General features: G+C 38.2%; 1 protein-coding gene across 8 annotated transcripts in view; it reads left to right on the top strand.

Moving 5' to 3' along the window:
• Window positions 1-21045, top strand: part of LOC134527881 (methionyl-tRNA formyltransferase, mitochondrial) — a 46962-nt gene that overhangs the window by 14719 nt on the left and 11198 nt on the right. For 3 of the 8 annotated variants that reach the window (XM_063360874.1, XM_063360875.1, XM_063360880.1), the window contains 2 exons: window positions 7652-7774; window positions 16845-17023. In XM_063360874.1, coding sequence (XP_063216944.1) covers window positions 7652-7774; window positions 16845-17023 — 302 coding nt within the window. Of the gene's footprint in view, window positions 1-7635; window positions 7775-11492; window positions 11813-16844; window positions 17024-19414; window positions 19575-21045 lie in introns of those variants that run through there. The other 5 variants (XM_063360879.1, XM_063360878.1, XM_063360877.1 and 2 more) reach the window with 4 other exon arrangements.

Raw genomic sequence — 21045 nt, 5'->3', positions numbered from 1 at the left:
TAAAAGTGATACCAGCGGGGTGACCTGTGCACCTGAACCACAGCCCAAGTGGTTTTCACAGTAAAACACCCAACCCCTCAAATTTCTTACAAGTAAAAATATCCAGGAACCTTTCCTTTGGCTCAAAACCGTGTGTCCTACATTTGTTGTGCAACTTTAAAGCATACATCTCGGCTATCAATGAGTACCACCACAGGTTTTAACGGTAAGCATTGTATCTTCAAAGAAAAGCAATTTTTTTTAACATTTCCTGTTTTAATGTTTTCATTTATCAAAAACACGAGATCTGATTATTAATTCTTTCTTTTCACATTTAGAAGCATCTTGTGCTAGCAAATACAAATATTATGTTACACAAGCAAATTAAAGTTCATGAAAAAATAACATGTCTATGCCACGAGCCATGCCATCATATATAATACGTCCAATATAATGTCAAAGAGGTAAGAGCTACATCACATGTGCGCACAATGAATTTGATTACAAATCAGTGGTTAAGACCAGGATTATGAATTGAGCAAAAAGCATGCACTGCTTGACATGTATTTGTATACTACGTAGGACAACACACAAGATTAATAGTGAACATAACATCTAATGAAGCATATACTGCAGGTAAAGGTACACGATAAATACGGCTCTCTTTCCTTCACTGACAAGCGTGAACATTATATGATACATGAAGAGCTAGTGCCACGGCTACTTACATCTATGCAAAACCTTAATCATAACTTACTAACATATTGCAAATGCTGAAGCCAGACTTTCTGTGCACAAGAAAATAATTGCTCCTCAGCACACATGAAATACGTCTGTTGCTAGTGACATCATACAAACTGTAATCCATCGTCACATACAATTAATTAAGACAAGAATAGCAATGAATATATAAATTGCTGCACAAGATCGAACCTTAAAGTATCTGTATTGTGAAAGCAAGGTATAATGATATAGAACCAAATTAGTTAACTCAAGTTTACTTACTCTTTAATGGTACACAATTCATACGAACAAAAAACATATTATCACCATGGCAAAAACAACCGACAAAGAAAGTCATGGATATCAACATCATGCAAACAATGTAAACAATGTATGTATAATATATGAAGTTTGTTCTCAGTCACAACACTCCCACTAGAACATACTTTGTGAATGTATTAGGTCACTGATTTGAGTCCCATTCCTTGAACACAGAAACGGTGTTTGGTGACTGGCAGGCCTTTGGTCAGCACATCAGCAATCATGCCAACAGAACCTTGATGAATCACGTTGATCACCTTGTCTTCTACAAGCTGACGTATGAAATGATGTTTTGTGTCAATGTGCTTGGTTCTTGCTCTGTAACCAGGTGATGTCGCCAAATCAATTGCACTTTTACTATCACACAAAATGTTTATTGCTCCATGTGAACAAATATTGTCTAACGCGCCTATCAATCCTCTAAGCCAAAGTACCTCTTGACATGCTGCGGAGAGTGCCATGTACTCGGCTTCTGCTGTTGACAGCGCTACAGTTTTCTGCTTCTTGCTACTCCAGGTAATGGCACCTCCTTGCATAGTGAAAACGTAGCCAGTAGTGGAACGTCGATCATCGATATCATTTGCCCAGTCTGCATCACAATGTCCTGTAATGTCACTGGATTCACTACTACTGAATTCAAGCTTGACATCTGCTGTACCCTTCAAATAACGCATGATTCTTTTTACAGCCACCCAGTAAGCCTTACAGGGGTTACTACTGAATCTACTAACTGCATTTAATGCAAATCCAATATCGGGCCTGGTTCCCTGATAAACATACATCAAACTTCCAATAGCCTCTTGGTAAGGTACGTTGCTGAACTCTTCAGGTTCTTGTGATTGCAATCCCATATTCTTTGACAGCCTTTGGTTGATGTCACTAGGGCAGACTGCTGGATTGCATTCTTCCAAGTTAAACTTGGACAGCACCTCCTTGATATAACCTTCTTGATCAATCCAGATCTTCCCTGCAGTACGGTCCCGTGTAACTCTTATTCCCAGAATGCATTTGACCTCTCCCAAATCTTTCATCTTGAATCTCTCCATCAATCCATTTTTAATGGCATTTTTGGTTTGGCTGTTGTTGTAGGCAATGAGTAAATCATCAACATAGACAGCTACAATGACGATGCTCCCACTTTCTACCTTAAAATATATACACTGATCTATTATTGAACGAGAGAGCTCAATCTCTTGCAAAGCTCTATTTAGCTTCTGATTCCATGCTCGACTACCTTGTTTAAGACCATATATTGCCTTTGAAAGTTTGCAAACCTTCTCTTCACCTTCTTCAAAACCTTTTAGCTGAGTCATATATATATCTTCCGAAAGATCTCCATGTAGGAAGGCTGTCACAGCATCCATGTGATCAATGTCTAGGTCATACTTTGCAGCCAATGCTAAAATTATCCTTATTGACGAGTGACGAACTACAGGCGCAAATGTCTCCTCATAATCAATTCCTCTTTTTTGAGCACAACCCTTTGCAACCAGCCTGGCCTTATAACGTTCTATTCCTCCTTCTGTGTTCCTTTTGGTTTTGAATACCCATTTGCAGTCGATGGGTTTTCTGTCAGCTGGTAGGTTTACGATTTCCCATGCGTTATTCTGTCTTAATGAGTCAATTACTTCCTTCATGGCATGAATCCAATGTTTTCTCGCAGAGCATGCTAGAGCTTCCTCCAGAGTCTGAGGATCAGCAGAGTCAACATTAACCTTGTACATGATGAAGTCCTTCATTTGTTTTGGTTTCTGGGCTCTACCAGAACGTCGGAGCCGCTGATCTTGTGTATCATCACTAATTCGTTCCTCGCTACATACATAGTCTTCAATTGCACAGTCTCCCACTTGACTGAAGCCTTCTTGAGCCTCAAAACCCTTAAATTCATTCAAACTATCTGTTTCATGGCATGAATTGTCTTCAACATCATCTGGTACCATGATGGGAATGTCTTCCTTTAACTGGAGAGATGCAGTTGGAATAGGTTTAAACACATCCTTTTCAGCCTCACTGTGAACTCTGTGAACTCCTTCATTCTCAATGAACACTACATCACGACTCTTGATAACTCTTGTAGTTCCCTGTTTGAGAAGTCGATATCCTTTGGAGTTCTCACAGTAGCCTACAAAGATGCATTCTTCACCCTTTTCACTAAATCGTCTACGTCTTTGCTTGGGAACGTGTGCAAAGGCTTTGCACCCAAAAACTCGCAGATGTCGCAAGTCTGGCTTGCGCCCACTCCAGACCTCCTCTGGTGTTTTTCCAGCTAACACTCTGGAAGGGGAACGATTGTGCAAGTAAGCCGCTGTGTTCACTGCTTCAGCCCAAAAAGAGTAATCCAGCCCTGCCTCGATGAGCAAACAACGTGCCTTCTCCACAAGAGTGTGGTTCAGTCGCTCTGCTAGACCGTTCTGCTCAGGTGTGTAGGGGCAAGTGGTCTGATGTTGGATTCCAAGTTCCTTCAAGATCATCGATAGTCCACTGTTGACATATTCACCCCCATTGTCTGTACGCAATATTTTGACTTGCTTATTTGTTTGTCTCTCAATCATGGATCGAAAATCCTTGAATGTACCTGTGACTTCACTTTTAGATTTTAAAAAATAGACGAATACCTTTCTAGAGTAATCATCTATGAGAGTGAAGAAATAGCGGGAACCTCCAATCGACAACTCTTCCATTGGACCACAAATGTCAGAATGCACTAACTGCAATGTGTAAAGTGCCCTTGTTCCTTGATGCTTGAATGGGAGTCTTTGCTGTTTGCCTTTTACACAAGTAGTACATCTAGCACTGTCCACGTTCAAAAAATTCAGCCCCGACGCGGATCCATCCCGCAACTGTTTCATACCCCATCGGTTCAAATGACCTAGCCTTCTGTGCCACAGAGCACTGCCAGAAACCGATCTGGTACAATTGACTCTTTCTTCAGATTGGTCCAGCTTGTACATATTGTTCACTAAAGAGCCTGTAGCCACCAGCTCCCAGTTAGTATCATAAATGCAACAACCCTTATCAGAGAACAACACAGTGTGGCCATGCTTGACAATTCTACTCACAGACAGCAGATTAGTTGAAACATCAGGTACATACAAAACTTCCTCTGCCTTAACAGTATCTACCTTTCCAGCTACAGATACCTTCAAGTGTACATCTCCTTTGCTTCTAGCTGGCAGTCTATTGTTATCCGCCATCATGATTTGATCATTTGTATCTTCACGAGTGCCTGATAGCCAGCTGAGTTTTCTTGTAATATGTGCAGTTGCCCCCGAATCAATGTACCATTCCTCAGTATCAGCATTTCCTGTAGTGAGGACAACATTCAGAAAAGCACGGTGACCGGCGCCTTTATTTTCTGTGCCCTTGTGCTCTGAATATCTTGCACGTTCAAATCGTTGGGGGCAATGACGTGCTATGTGGCCATACCCATTGCAGTCAAAACACTTGGGACCCTAGTTGAAATCCCTCCTCGCCTTGGAGCTGTAGAAGGCAGACTCTTGTTCAGGAACTCCTGGTTTTCTTGCAGTTACTTGGACTTCTTGCAATAGTTTGGTCTTAATAGAATCTCCAGTAATAGGCGCTCCTGAACTTTCTAGTCCCATTATCATTGGCCTATAATCATCTGGCAACCCGGCTAACAATAATGTTCCAATCCACTCTTCACTAACCTCAAAATTAATGCCTCTGAGTTTGTGTGCAGTAGTTATAATACTATTGACATACTCTTCTACAGAAGTACAGCTTTCTAACCTAGTCGTAATTAGAGACCTTAACAATCCTACTCTTCTTGTTAACCCTGAATCCTGAAAAGCATTCTTCAATTTGCCCCATGCCTCCTTTGCTGTACAAGTGTCTTGTACATGTACATAATTTACAGAGCTGATTGACAAAATAATCTTTGCCCGAGCGCGTATAATCTTCTTATCATCCTTTTCTTCACCTGTGACACACTGCCACAATTCTTCATGTTCCAGATAAGTTCTCATTGCAAACTGCCAAGTATTATAGTTTTCCCGTCCGACCAACTTTTCGATCGTCGGCAATGAGCTATGAGCTTGTCCTGCTGCCATATCTAATACCATGTTTTCTTACGTCTATATCATAATTTCACGTAACTGGGCCCATAACCTATTGTGAAAGCAAGGTATAATGATATAGAACCAAATTAGTTAACTCAAGTTTACTTACTCTTTAATGGTACACAATTCATACAAACAAAAAACATATCACCATGGCAAAAACAACCGACAAAGAAAGTCATGGATATCAACATCATGCAAACAATGTAAACAATGTATGTATAATATATGAAGTTTGTTCTCAGTCACAACAATCTGAACACATCAAAACTCCACTAATCTAGTGCAACAAAAAATCCATGACATCGACATAACATAATTTCTCAAAGAAAACTTAAATGCTTCACATGGGCATGTTGATCTTTTTCAAAGCATAACCTCATGCTGTCTCAAGTCTCTGTCAGAAATTATCATGCTGAAAACATGAACATGAAAAGTAGGTATCCCTTTATAAATCTGTAAGTATGACACAGTATTCTGATAGCGAGAGTACCCACTTCATGTAACATGGCAGCCTTCGCGTGCTAGCTACATTAAGAAAAATAATGCAAAGTTGCACCCCTGCAGGAAATAGTGCACATGATGTTACCAAGGCGTTTCAGCAAAACTTAAAGAGTGTGTACTAGCCTTAAAGAAAGTAGTTACATTAAGAGTCATGTCAAGACCAGGCAACTAAGCAAAATGAACCTTGTTCCACACAAAAATGTAATGGCTTACAGAATCTCATTTCACTAAAACCAGAGCAGAGTTTGCCATGCATTACAAGAAATGAAGTGATCTCACATCGCTGATGCGCATTGTCCTCTGGCATGGCTGAATGAGCCCAATCACTGTTTGACTCTTAAGCGTGTCTACAAAGCATGAATTACTCATAAAGGAATTTCAAAGGGCGATGCCAAAACATGAATTTTACCAAAAAAAGGAATTGTAAGTGCTCAACCTACTTACATTAGCATGCTGCCCTTGCGCAGCAAGTACAAAGCCTAAAAGACGATCATCTAGGGAGCATGTTGCCCCTTCGAGACCAAGGCAACGAAGATAATAGGCAGATACTCGCTATTGTCATTATAACTCTCCCAACTCACAACACAGCTGCGGGAGGGGAAATGCACCTGTAGCAAAGAAGACTCATTCACAGAAGGGGAAAAAGAGGGAAGCATATCTCTGGTGGGCAAGAACCATGAGTAGGCGCAACTTTCAAATCCTGATGTTCGCCGACTCTACTGCTGGTTTGAAAGAAATATTTATTTACAAGTTTCATTGCACTTAGTTTGTATGGATACATGCAAATATAAACAATTCAATATGCATCTACTTTTGTAGTTGTTTTAACTAACTAATTCTCAGCTATAGTCAATTCTTTAAATTCAGAGTCCAGCCAGATCCTTTTCCCATGCCTTTATTTTTTTAGAGTAACTCCATAATTTGCTTTACGACTGCTCCATGTCGTCTGAATTGTAAATTACAGTATTGAAGGTCTTGAAACCACTCACTTGTTCACTCAGCAGTCCTGCATCTCTGGTGTACTGTGTATGCAGTCCAACCATAAATTAATTTTATACCTCATTGTTAAGCTTATAGATTATATTATGATTAATATTACCTAGAGAATTTGAAATGTATTTGGATGCACTGAAGGTATTTTAATTTTAGTCATTCAAAATTCCACCAAATGCAGATTTTGCCCAAAGAGATTTCATTATAATTTACTTGTAATGCACTGAGCTCAGTCTTTGGTGTATATTCATGACCAATTGATGATTTGGTGGGTTACTGCACAATTTATTTACTACTAGAGTATTTATGTGAATGAGTTTACAACATAAACTGAGGATAATTAGGTAGTTCTACTTGATGAAACCCAGTTTAGGTGGAATTTTTAAAGACAACTGTTGTTTAATTCTTTATGCATCAAAACACATTTTGGTGCTATCAACCAATATAATAGGTATATCAGCTTACAAATGAGAATCAACACATGAAGCCTAAAAATATAATTGATTGTTGGTCTGTATATACAGTAAACCAGAGCAGTATGATGACCTAGTGAACAAGTGTGTTCTCAAGATATTGAATACTATCTTTTATAAGTAGGTAAGGTGAAGTGGAGCAATCTCTAATGTTTTCTCAACCTTTAGTAAAGCATTTTAGCCAAAAATGACTCTGTATATCAATTTAATAATATGGTTCTCAAGTTTGATGTTGGACATTTTCTTGGCCAAGCAACTTTGCCTATGATTCTGTCATTACTGACTTCAGATTACATTAAATAACAGTAAGAATAATTTTTTACAGATGAACTTAAATTTTTTGTGGGTAGTCAAGAAACACACAGTGTGTCTATGAAACTAACATTTTTCTAAAACATTATTTATATAATGGAACATTTATTTTTTTTTTTCTATATAGATGTTCTGTGCTTTCAAAGACTGCTGAATTCAAAATGATTACACATACGACAAATAATTTTTGGATGATAAAATATCTTAGCTGGTAAAGTTTGACTGTGATGAAAAGAAAGCTAATGGTGCAGGCATGTTTGTCGGCAGAGGCATGCTGAATGTGCATGCAAGCCTACTGCCGAGATGGCGAGGAGCGGCTCCCATCATTCACGCTCTAATGCACGGAGATGCTGTCACAGGGGTGTCCATCATGAGGATCAAGCCCAACAAGTAAGTACTTTTACCGAGACCCTAAAAGTGATTTTTCTAACTTTTGCCTGCTGCATTGTCCCTAAAAACATGTTCCATCCTTAATTCTACCTAACTGCCATTACTTCTACTGTGTTTTTCATAATATTAATCTCATGTAAAATTTCTGTTCTTGAAAAGGAAAACTGCATTTTGCCTTATTTTGTTTTACCTAATTACATTTAGTCTAATAGCATTAGGACTAATAAAATTACATATTTCTAAAACTTATTTTAGTCTAGTTTCATTTTCACTGCTTGAGTTGTGTCAAATTGTATTCTGCCTTACTGCACTTCAACTAACTGCAATTCACTGAATTGTATTTCCCCTAACTTCATATATTACCTTATACCTACCTATATGCGATTTGCCTAACAATAGTTTGTCTAAATGCATTACATTGAATTTCATTCTGCATTATTGTGTTTTACCTAACAGCAATTTGCCTTTATCCTTTGGTCCTCCAGACTTCATGTTACTATAAAAAACTATTTCAGATATTTAAATTAAAGATCCATTGCTTTTTTTGGGGGTGTTATTCAACCTTTAATTAAAATTTTTAATGGTATAATTTTGCTTAAAAAAAAATTGACTTAAACACACTTATTTCATACAAAAATTTTACCACACTGTTTTATAGACATTTAGGACCTTATTGAACTAACACTTTTGTGTTGTGAATGCCTTCAAATATGCAGAAATTTTTGTCAACAAAGATATAATGCCAGAGATGCTAGCAATCTTTCTTGCATGCTGAGGAAAACATAGTACATATTAACAATAGTAATTTGATAAAAATAAAAAAGACAATATAATCACAACATGCTTAGACCCAATTTTATACACACACACACACACACACACACACACTGAATAATTTATCTCCTATCATTTATAGCTATACAGTGCATGAGTGGCATGTCACAGACATTTATAGTTGCATATGGTAGGATCACAAGTTAATGAAAAATTTAAAACTATACAATGTTAAAATTAGAAATCTTAAAAGGAAGGGCCTTAGTATATTCAGTAAAAGAGCAGTAAGTGAGATCAAAACAGCAGACCCATATGTGTGTTCAATAAGAGACAGAAGTAGGTCTGCACTTGTGTTCAATAAGGGATGAATTTACTAGGTTCACTGGAACAAGTCCCCAAGTATGTTCAGTAAGTGACGAGTCTTGTAGGCTTACAGAAATAGGCCCGCCAGTGTGTTCAGTAAGTGACTGGGCTCACAGAGGCAGACTCGCTATTATGTTCAGAAAGAGACAAGACAAGTAGGCTCACAGATGCAGCCCGCAGTGTATTCAGTAAGGGACGGAACTAGAGGGCTTACAGAAGCAGTTCTGCATGTGTGTTCAGTAATGTGCCGGAAATGAGGTATTTCGGCCTTTTTTTTTTAAATTGTTATTATAATTTTAAATTATTTTTGGAAATTTTATTTTCTATATAATTTGGTTACAAAAGGGGTGATTTACACTTTGTTAGGCTGGTGTACGCTACTTAGTTAAATTTTGTGCCAGTGGACCGAGGCACCTTTTCTCAGGGACCAATCTGATCTTTTGCAAGTCTAAGATGTCGTTGGCAGCCCGTTTGACATTTCTCCCGCTTACAGTCACGTCCGGGGTTTGTAATATTATTTCCCTGCATGACTAAATTTGCATAGAGCAGCTTCTGGCTTGCAGGCTCTATTTCTTAGAGGCCCGCTGAGACTAGCTAGTCTCGGCACGAACAAGTATCCCGTGGACTTCCTTTCCCAGCCTCGTTGCGTTTTTTTCCAACCCTCACCCCCACAGCTTTCCACTTTGGTTCTGAGAATTTAGCCCAGGATCATTGCCCTGACGTGAACCTCGCCAGGCAGTGCCCGACTTATAGGACGATTTACCACAGAAAAAATATGTGCAAAGATGGACCACCCACGACATCTAGTGGCAGAAACAGTAACTTCTTCTCCTGTCGCCAGCGAGTGGAGCTGACGCCCGCGACACCTAGTGGCGACTTTGCTAACCTCCTTCTTTCCTTCCCCTTTAGGCCGCCAGAGAGCAGCACCGCTGCGTAATAAGGCCCTATGCTTTCTACTCGTGTCTTGTAAAAGTCGATCGTATGTATCTTTCTGTGCCCGCTGGAAAAGAACGCAGTGGTCACATCCTCGATGCAACAACTGAAGGTGCAGTTGCGCTCACCTCGGTCACCTCCGGAAGTTTTCGGCCCACAGCCGAACCTTCCCCCTCTTTTCCCTAGGGCCAAGCGCCCGTTTTAATTAGGAGTTTTGTCCGCCATTGCACACTTTGACTTCGGCTACTCACCGCGTCGTCTCGGCGTCTCCTCTGTTAAGAGGGTTTATCGCGCCAACGACGAACTTTTCCTTCCATTTAGGGATGTAATCATCGGTGTTAAGGGATGTGATCCCAGTTTCTAAATTTAGTAGTAGCCAGTCAGTCATTGCAATTAGGCAACAGATAATGTTTTAGTTTACATGTTATTATTTTTTTACCTTCCTAAATTATGATTTCTGCCGCATCATCCCCGCTATTCTCGGTCTGCGCCTTTCGAATGTCGGCACGAGATATTTCCTGAGCCCAGGAGCTACACTCTGTTTGGTGAGTACTTCGGTCTCTTTTCCCTCCCCGATTTCCCGTTTGTTGGCCTTTTCGCGCAGACTGTGTTTGACTGTCTGGAAGCAGGTCTAATTCGTCCGAATTTGGGCTGTGTTTCAGACAGGGTCCAACATTTGGGCGCCGAAATTGCATCCAACATGTTGTCCAGGACCTCCAGCTTCGAGTCTCTTTAAGAAGAGCTTCTTCCCTGCCAGAAGTCCAACTTTGAAGCCCCGGTTGATATTTAAAATATAACTTCTCCCTACAACCAACGAAAGAACTTACCTTAATGAATACCAGCGAGCAGTGACATAGAGAATTTAACAAATAAGAATATGTAAAATTATAATAATAACTATAATATGTCAGGAGGGAGACTTCAATTTTTTTGTTTTTGTGATTGCTCTGTTGTTAAAAGTATAGTATGACTTGTTTGAATAATATCGGGCCGGCCCCCTTTTAATAACTTTAATGTATTGTTAATACCCTTTTATGGTGAAAGTAAAACAAATGGTAAACAGATTTATGTTAATACTTTTTAAATAAACCAGGAAACCTATAGACCAATCTACTTATGTAGTAATTTATTTATTTATCATTTACCTATATCTATTTAAACGAGCTCCCAAGTTGCTTGTGTGCAGGGAGTATAAAATTGTCTTGTTCACCACCTCTCTCTCTCTTTCTCTCTTCTCCCCCCCCCCCCCCCCCCCCAATATCCCATGGAAACGCCAATGCTCGTCTGCTTCTTTAAGTATGGCATGCCCTTAAATACTCGGGTGATTTAAATTTCATCGTGAAAAGAAAAAGGTTCTGTTGTAGTGTTTGCCAGGTATTCTTTCTCTGGACTACAGAAAGTAGAAGACTTGTGGGTCAAGTATTGAAGTAGAAAACGTCTCCAGTATCTTCCCATCCACAAGATGCAAGCAAAGTTCCACAAGGAGTGCCAGACATTTTGCCTTTCTTCCATTCCTTTACTGGAGCTGACACAGTGTCTAGTTATGCTGGTATTGGTAAAGTTATCTCATGGAGAACATAGATGGTGTTTTGAGACATATACATTGCTTTTTTGTTCTATTCTTTTCAGAGAACATCTTTGAAGATAACACCTGTTTAACTCATTTGGCACTTCATCATCCTTAGATAACATTCATCAAGTTCGGCACAGACCTTAATTGATGAAAGAGACCATAATTTATGAAAGACAAATTCTCTTCACCCAGCAGAACAAACCCTTTGAAATATTCCACCAACCATCAGTGTTCTGCTGCATCAACTGAAGAGGATCATAAAACAATGCTTTTATGGACAAACTGTCTTCAGTGAAATTTTCAGTGGGGCTGGAAGAAGGTTAGAGATAACTATGAGCCCCGCTGTTCTGAAAACCCCAAAATAAACATGGAGAAACTGCAATAACTGATAGCATGTAAGTTTAAAGAAATATTTATGCATTGTTGATATATAAAATCATGCTTAAGATGTACTCCACTTTGTAGCGATTAGGGTCAACTTTGCGATTGAAGCTCTTTTGTTTTGATAATATGTTATAAAAATTACTTTATAATAAATTCTGTGCACGTATTTGCATATTGTTGCGAGGGTAGTGGATGCAGGGTGACGAGGCAGGCCTGCTCGTTGCCAGCCTGCGTGCTCATCTGTGGGTGGGATGCGCTCCTTTACCATTACAACACCTAACCTGATTAACAAAATGGCTTCTCGCTACCCCTTTTTCTCTGCTTCTTCATTCTTCAACACCATGAAGCGTTAGGCACGTTCCCCGAGCCCCGCCTGCGTGAAGCGGCATAACTGGGATGCTATTGTTCTGGGAGCTTCGGATGTCATGTCGACCCTGTTGATGCAACACTTCAAAAGGGTGCGAGACCATTCCAGAAGGGAGCTGAGGGGTATAAATACAGCGAAGCCAGCCTCCGAGGCAGTGAAGTTAGGAGGGCGAGTGACCCCTTGGCGAGCAATAACTGTATGACAAGTGATGGGCTTCTTGTGCGGAGTCTAGTGCTTTAAGACTGTGCTGTGTGCGTCAGACAAGTGAGTAGTGCGAGGCAGTGTATTGGAACAAGTGCGAGGTAAGAGACAAGCTGTAGGGAGAGCCTCTGTCGAGTCAAGCTCCAGTGGGGAGAGTAAACTGAACTGCATGAAAGAGTGATTAATTTGTGGACAGAAATGTTAAGTATTGTAATTTAACTAACATTGTAAATAGTAGTTAATAAATATAAGTATTTAATATTTTGGGCTAGCCTTTTCTAACCTGTTTTCCCACTGGTAATAATATTATAATTAATAATTAAATGTGACCACGTTTTTGAGAAAATAACATCTAATATTATTTTAGTTATTTTCAGTATAATTTAGTGATAAGAATTAAACCTTTCTTACACGTGAAAAATAGTTTTTTTTTCAGTCTTTTTTATACATGTTAAATACTTATTTGAAGATTATTAAATACATGCGGTACTGATATAAGTTATAATCAGTTATATTGGTAGTATATTTTCACTCCCATTCACATGATTGTTGCAATAACTTCTAAACTGTTTGTCAGGAAAAAATGCTTCATACCTTTTTGAAGCTGTTTTTAAGAGCTTGTAAATATGTAGTATATTAGATTTGTGCAATGGTAATAGAGTTTTTATCATTTTAACGATCCTATCTAATTCCTCTATGTGGCAATTTTGATGATGTCACCACATGGGGATCATGATTTCAGATAAAGTGCATCACTGCATTAATTTTTATCTGGCACTGTAAATAATCTCATACTAGTTGCATTATGTGAAATATTTTTACGCTAACTAAATAATAGATAAAATGTTAAAGATATAGATATGACTAGCATAAGTCTACTTATAAAGCAATACAATAGGTGGCATTTCAAAGGTAAGATCATCCAAGATTTTGGACGGTTCCTAGACACCCACTCCTTCCCCAGAACTCTGCTTTTCTATCTAATGCGTGGACAACAGCAAATTTTGTTAGTTCTCTGGAATACTATAAGATCTCTTATAATGCTCCTAATCCTTTTTTACCTATTTTAAACAAGATAGTGAAAACATTGTTAATATATAAATAGTTTTATCCTGTGTATACTTTGATAAATTATTTATTTTTTTGCAATGACTTATTTACATAAAGCTTGTCATTCTAGTGCAATAAAATCCAGGGCTGGTGAATGAAATTAACGGCCGTGGGCAAACAATTTTGATGGGCCCTCTCCCTAATTCTTAATACTCGGCTCTTCAAACCCCTCACTATTTAAAAAAATTAAAAGACCTTTAAGAGATTATAATTATGTTTAAATAGGACAACACTAAGTGATTTTTAAAAGCATTAAAAAAAATTAAAATGATTAAAAAAATTTTTTTATCTCTAGACTTTTTCAAAAAATATGACTTTTTTTTTTTAACTTAACTATTTACATAATACTGAACAACTTAAATCATAACATAATTAATACCAAACCAATTAGAAGTTAATCCTTTAAACTTAATTTTTCACACTTTAATATCTGTGAAAATTTCGATAACCGAATCAAAATTCAATGCCCACCAAGTCTTGATTCAATGCATAATGTTCCTAGATCAGTAAGACCTATTGTTCATCTCAGGCAATTCTTTAATCTGCTAAGCACACCAAAAGATCTTTCTGCTTGAACAATAGAAACAGGAAGTACGCAGAAAATGTGCAGTGGAACTCACATATTCGGAAATAAATTGGCAATATTGAGTTCTGTTAATTTGTTAAGGAGTTTTTGAGGCTGCAGAGTAGATTTAGATATGTTTGTCTTGTAAATCTTGAGTACAATTAGGACATTCGAGCGAAAAATTTGCCTCCTTACTTTGATTTTCATCTGCAATAGATCACACAAACCCAATATTAAATAATTTTTTTCTGATCTTATTTTTTCTTCATTTTGATGTTTTGCTTTCCTCTTTTAAGCACCTGATTTATGTCAATATACCATAATTTTCTGGAAAAATTTAGCTCATTGCATTTTACGTGACCTGCATATTTTAAAATAGATAGAATAAAAAAGTGGCACGTATTGATGAGCTTAACAAATATGCTCCCATATTTCTAACTCCAAACAAATTTAAACTGGAATGCATATTTAATATATCATGTAACAAAATTTTTTTAAGCTACCCAATTTATTATGTTAATATTCAGAGATAAACACCACTGTTTCTTGCATGAGATTTTGGATCTTGTACTTACAGGTCATTTAATTAAGATTCCAAGCAATCTGGAGACTTCTGAATCTAAAAAAAGTACATATGTAACACGATTATGATATGCCAACTATGTGTGCGTAGTGTCCACTGTAACACGCTAAAACTGATTGAACACAGTAGAAAAAATCAAGGACCATAAATAAATATTTGTTACTGGCTGCAACAAAAGCTGTCCCGCTCATCATCTTGAAATAAAATCTCCCTCACGCAACATCCACCTGCCGTGGCCAGCAGATTTTTCCTAACCTTATCAAGTTTTTAAGATTCTGCCGCTAAGCGATAACCAATTCAATGGGTGTTGATACCATGGGGCCAGGGGGACCTGGCTCCTCCTGGAATTAAAAAGCCCCTCTTTGAGGAGGCTGCTAACGCTTGCTAATTTGTAACTGTGAATTGGGAATGATAATTGCTATCCCGCGTCCCCTCGCTGGGAATCTTACAGACTTTAGCCCATGATCAAACCTCCTCATCTAAGATGAAAAAAATAATCTGAAAAATGCTGTCATATAAAGGGAATTACACAAACAGTCAAGTAACTCCTTTAGACCTAGAGAAGTCTTCCTTCTCGTTCATTCACGTTAAAGCATCATAGCATCTAAAATAAAATAATTTAACTCTATATAATTCAAACAACATGTGGCCAATTCTGTTGTAAAGAATCGGAACTACATACTTAGACCATGTATTTGTTTAAATTTTAAACTCCCAGTATGCATTTGACCACAGTTGCAGAAGCTGATGTGGATTCCTGATCGTTGGCTGCAGCGGCATCGAAATGTCACCGGTGTAATTACTGCAACAAGGAGTTAACCTTGAGAAAAAATGCCAAGCGACATGAGAGGAGTGAGTGTATTTTTTGTTCTTACCAAAAATTATTTATTTGCAGCCAGTGCCAGACATCATTTAGTCAAAGTAATGTCTTGAATAAACATTGCAATATCTGTTCAACCAAGCTAATGATAACGAGGACATGTCTACAACATCAAGGAAGTGAGAATGATCGTAAAATATTAGGCATCTGTAATAATCACAAAGAATGTGAAAATGCTGATTCAACAACACTATTCCAGATCTTGCTAATGATTTGGAATTAAAAGCTAATGAAGACAGTAGTATCTTCATGGGAAATGAAGATATATTTACACTAAATTCTAGTCGCCTCCATGAAATTGTAAACTATATAGAACGACCTGAAGTTGGCAAGATCGAAGACTGCTTTGAAGCACCTAAATCTCACAAGATCGAAGACTGTGATAAAGTACTGAGACCAAAGTGATGGAAACATTGCTTTAAAATAAATTATGCTTGTCAAACTTATGATGGTCACTGGGATGATGAAAATTTTAATGGCTTTGAGGTCGGGTTAAAACAAAAGACTTCAGAGATCTTCAAATTATTAATAACAAACATCCCAGGAAGATGACAGCAGCAGAAGAGATTGATTGCAGATCATGGGAAGATCCTAACATATCTATTGGTTAACAGGTTAAGACTTCTACTTGCTTCGCAAAATGCGGAAAATGTGTCCATCACCAAAGAAACATGAACTATATATACTCTTTGAACTAAGAGCTGCAGGCTACGTAAAATAATGACTTCTTTTACCTGCATGTGTACAAAAAAATTAAAAATAAATTAATTATTTGTATTAAGTATAATTATTGTTTTATTTCTCATATAATTAATATAATTTCTTACTTAAGACTGATTTCTCGTATACTACTTCTAGCTTAAGGATGTAAAAATCATGGCCAATGATTAACTGAATGTAGAGTAATGATAAAGAGATTCAAGCCCTTGGGACCAGTTCGAGCAAAATGCAATTGAAATCAGCTGGAGCAGTTGTACCTAATTGTAGCAATTTGAAGTATTGTAGCCTGATCCTAAAGTATCCTGTCAATTGTATTCAGTGATTTTATTCTCGTGATCGTATCCTACCAAGTTGAATGTTCATCCAAATTTGCGTCTTTTTCGTAGAATGTCCTTTAATATTTTCTTTTGAGATTTTTATATTGTATCCATGCATTCCCTAGCCAGGGAGGTGTACCAACTCTAAAATTATTTATAGATATTTTCATGCAAAATTTTCACAGTGATTGACCCTCTTTCATGCTTAACTTTTGAGCTTCTTTTAGTAATCTGTTAGTTAGCCTATTTATGTGGTGAATAAGTGTATAATGTGTGCTTGTTTGCTATGCTGCGAGGAAGGTTTGACATAGGCGACATAGTGAAACAAGAGAGTTGCCATATTCATCGAGACGAGACACTGCCACAGCTGTATGGTCGCCTCGCTGCATTGGGAGCTAAAGTCCTGGTGGAGTGCTTGCACGATTTGCCCCACTGCCTGACCAAGGCCGTTCCCCAACCTCATGGCAACTCTACATATGGTATGTACACATCCATCAGTCATCACATCCAATACTCTACTTTCAATCTAACTATCAAACTAATTGCACTTGTTGTTCAGTGGTATGTACTACCTATACTTATTATGCCATAATGCCTGCACCATTTTACCCACAGTTTTTAATATACCTTCGTAGTTTATAAACTACTACATTGTCTGCACAGCAGATGGCTCATTTTAGAAGAAGTAGTGGAATAGCGGTGGTTTTCGTCTACAAATTACTTTGCCTTTAATACCTGGTTATCTTTGCCTTTGGATGGGAGAGGGAGGGTAACCATGATCCATGACTTTTGGAGAGACATTTCAGGAGTTCCTTTCAAGAGTTCCTTTAACTACGTTTAATAAGGGTAAAGGTTTAATAGCAAAAAAATAAATACTGGGATTTTATTTCAACTTATCTTATTCAAACCATTTAATCAAGTTCAATTTAATGTTTTAAATATAACTATGTCATCATATTGTCACGATCCACTTTCGGAGGGGGGAGAGAATCGTAGCTCTTTACATAGAAACAACTCGCTTGGCATCAACTAGTCTTAACTTCATAAAATACTTTACTGTACCTAGGATCATAGGTTCGTCATCCCGTACAGGATGTCTGGTGAGAGCTGAACTAAGGAGATTTTGCAAAATAACATAATACTAAATTAAAATTATTTTATTCTTAAAGTCAAATAATCAACATCATTCTTGACGAACATTTACACATCGGGATTAAAATTTAAAACAATACTCTTCTTTACTTCCTTAACGATTGAACGACCTTACAAGAGAGAGAATGAGAGAACTTCACTAAACACTTCCCTAGTCCTTCCGAATACCTCAAATCATAATTAATACTTAAAATTAAAACAAAGATAAGTCCATACTCACATTTTCCGAAAAGCCTTTCTTGATCGATTACTTAAAACTAACGTAGGGGCCTCTCCTGCCCTTAAAATCCGAACGAACATTACATTTTAAAAATTATAACTAAACGACTAGTGACGAAGGCCATTGCCTCCGCCCGAAAGCTTGAAGATGACTACATTATGACCTAACTTAAATTAAACGACTCGTGGCCTCTGGCGTCGGCCATAGCTTCTGCCCGAAAGCTTGAATTCCTACATCACGAACGAACTAACAACTCGTGACCACAGGTGAGACGCATAGCCTCCGCCTGAGTGAGCCTGAATTCCTACATCACGAACGAACTAACAACTCGTGACCACAGGTGAGACGCATAGCCTCCGCCTGAGTGAGCCCCGAGTCACCAATCACTTGCGCTTAAATTCGCGCGCCCTGCCGCGCCTAGCATAACAAAAGCTCGTTATTGAAGTCAAATTTACTAAACAACTAACTAGAACATCTGGGAAGACTACCCCCCCTCTACCCCGATGTGCAGGCCACACCGCGCGGCTTGTTACGACAGCGCGCCCCAGTAACTGCAGCCCGTGGCTGCGCCAGCGCGCGGCCAAACAAACAAACAAAATTCTGCAAGCCCGCAGCGCGCCGCGCCGGCCCCGTGCCCCAATTACATGGTCACGCCACTTGCGCTGACGAGTGAACAGAGCAGCCAGCCCAGAGTCCCGTCAGTAAAGTCCCTAAATTTGATTTCAACAACCCTGCAAAATTTCAACCCGCGACAATATAGTTGTTGCATGATACATGTTGAACTTCACAGGCAATGTTTAATTCATTCACCCACTAATTAAGTAACATGAGTGACAAACTCTGGACACTCTATTACTGTTGCTTTAGTCGCTTGAGACATCGTAGGCATGTTTTCTATGACATAATAGCCTACTTACCCATAATGTGAAGATTTACAAATTTCATAACTCCTGTAATTTAGTTTAATAGAATTTACAGTATTTTGTATTATTATTTTCTAGTTTCACAAAGAAATTTGCATGTTGATGTAGGATGATTTAATACCTACGCCTCTAATTCAAATTCCATGGAGTATGGAGGTTTGTGTCATTAATTATGTGTTTTACTGTCACTTCATTTAGACAATAATTTTTACAAAGTTTGAAACTCCTTTGGTGGATCGTCTTACTCTTATAAGAGAATTACTAGATTTGCAGGAAACTTCAGTTAAAAGAGAGAATTCTTTTCTTCACTTATTTTTTCTAAAATCGTTACAATAATTTCAACAATTCAAAAATTTAAAAAAAAAATGCTGATAATTATTTCTTGTATTGATTTAAAATTAATTAATTTTAAAAAACCTTCTGTACTTCTTTACAATAAATTATTTAGAATTATTTATTTTGAAAGAGAGGTCCCTAAGCAATAACTATTAGACTTGAAAAACAATGAAATTGGAAATTTTGTAAATTCTTACGTGTAATAAACTACTGGAGATTTGTTTGTCTTTTAAAAAAAGGTTATCTTAATAGAAAGATGACTCTCCTTTTTGGGGATTGAAAATACTGCAGGCTAGTAGCTGACTTAAACTGGACATGCAGAGCAGAAATTTGGCCAGAGCTTCCGTTCTAGAAGCTGCCCATTGAAACATGAACTGACAGCAGATGTTGAAACCGGAAGATAGACGTCGCACAGGTGGGTCTGAATGCCGATGTGGGAAGATGAAACCACTGCACAATGAACCATGCACAATGAACCAAGTAGAGTTAAACACAAAAACATAAATGCTTGCAATCCTGAGGAGAAATAATATTTATTGGGGATGAAATTCACAAATAATAGCTTTCCCTTACCAATACTGTGGGTAGGTCAGTCATCATGCCATGGCAACGACAGAGATGTCAATTATGGTGAAAATTAATCCAGGGAAAGAAAGATACACTGTACTAAATTCTTAGAAAATTAGCTAAGTCTAGGGGTGCTGTTCCATTAGTTAAGCAATTACATCCCGAACATATTCACTCTTCATGAAAAACTTAGACCAACTGAATAAAGATCTCAGGCTTTCACAGCCATTGCCTGGAGTGGCTTGGTTTCTGGGTTGTAGCTGCGTCGAAAGGGAAGATATCACAGTCACTCCTTAGATCAACTTGTAAACTGATGAAGTGTAGTGGAGATATACAGTAGAACATTTGTGTCTCATGTGGGAACAGTATGTAGTTGAACTTACACGAGTATGAGGGGGTGCCTTAGTTCCTTGCACTTGCCACCAGAGGGCATAGGAAGCTCCACCAGTGGGAGCCTAGAGGCTTCATGGGCCAAGAGGGTTTGGGGATGGAGGGGATACTAACCATCAGAGGAATACAAAATGGCATCATCTAAGAACTAATTTTTGCCAGTAGAGGTGGACCAAGTTAAGGTACCTTGTGGGGATTAGGAGGGGAAAACACAGCTTCTGTGGTGAAAAAACTGCAGGCAGGCAGGGAGAGGAAGAAAATGCCAGAGTGGCTGGGAACCGTGCTGTCATTATGAGAAACGGTGATGTGCTGTCTCAAAATGCAAGACAGGATGTGTGAGACGGTGCTGCAAGGCACGCTAGTTTAAGCAGCCGTGCAGTCAGCACTGTGATAAAGGAGACTCTTGGGCTGGTAGACCGCAATGCCAGAAGCACATTGGTGTGGGCTATTCATGCATGTGACAGGAGTTGGCAAGCTGAAGCCCGTGGTAGCTGAGAGATATAGAGATGCCTGAAGAAAAATACAAATTGAAGAATTTTAAAGTATTATAATTTGATTAAAAATATAAATAATTCTCTTTTAATTACTATTTTATGAAAATGTTAACTCATATTAAAAACGTAATGGTGCAGTGAAATTAACTTAGGGTGACACATGCTTTACGTGATGATACCACACAACCATAGAAATTTTGTCTTTAAAGTACAATTTGCACATTTCTTAACTGAGTATTCTCATGAGTACCATAAGTAAATAATCCTCTAGACTGAGGCCGTGATGTGACATTGAGAACATGGATGCTATCAATGAAAAAACTGTACATCACTGTAAGATATCGTTAAGAATTGTTATGCCACTGATCATTTAATTTGGGACACCATTACAATTTTTGTAGTGTGGGCAATTTAAAGTG

This window comes from Bacillus rossius, chromosome 1, assembly GCF_032445375.1.
Source record: "Bacillus rossius redtenbacheri isolate Brsri chromosome 1, Brsri_v3, whole genome shotgun sequence".
NCBI classification, from domain to species: domain Eukaryota; kingdom Metazoa; phylum Arthropoda; class Insecta; order Phasmatodea; family Bacillidae; genus Bacillus; species Bacillus rossius.
The sequence above is the reverse complement of the archived record's forward strand: the minus strand, read 5'-3'. Positions and strand labels throughout refer to the sequence as shown.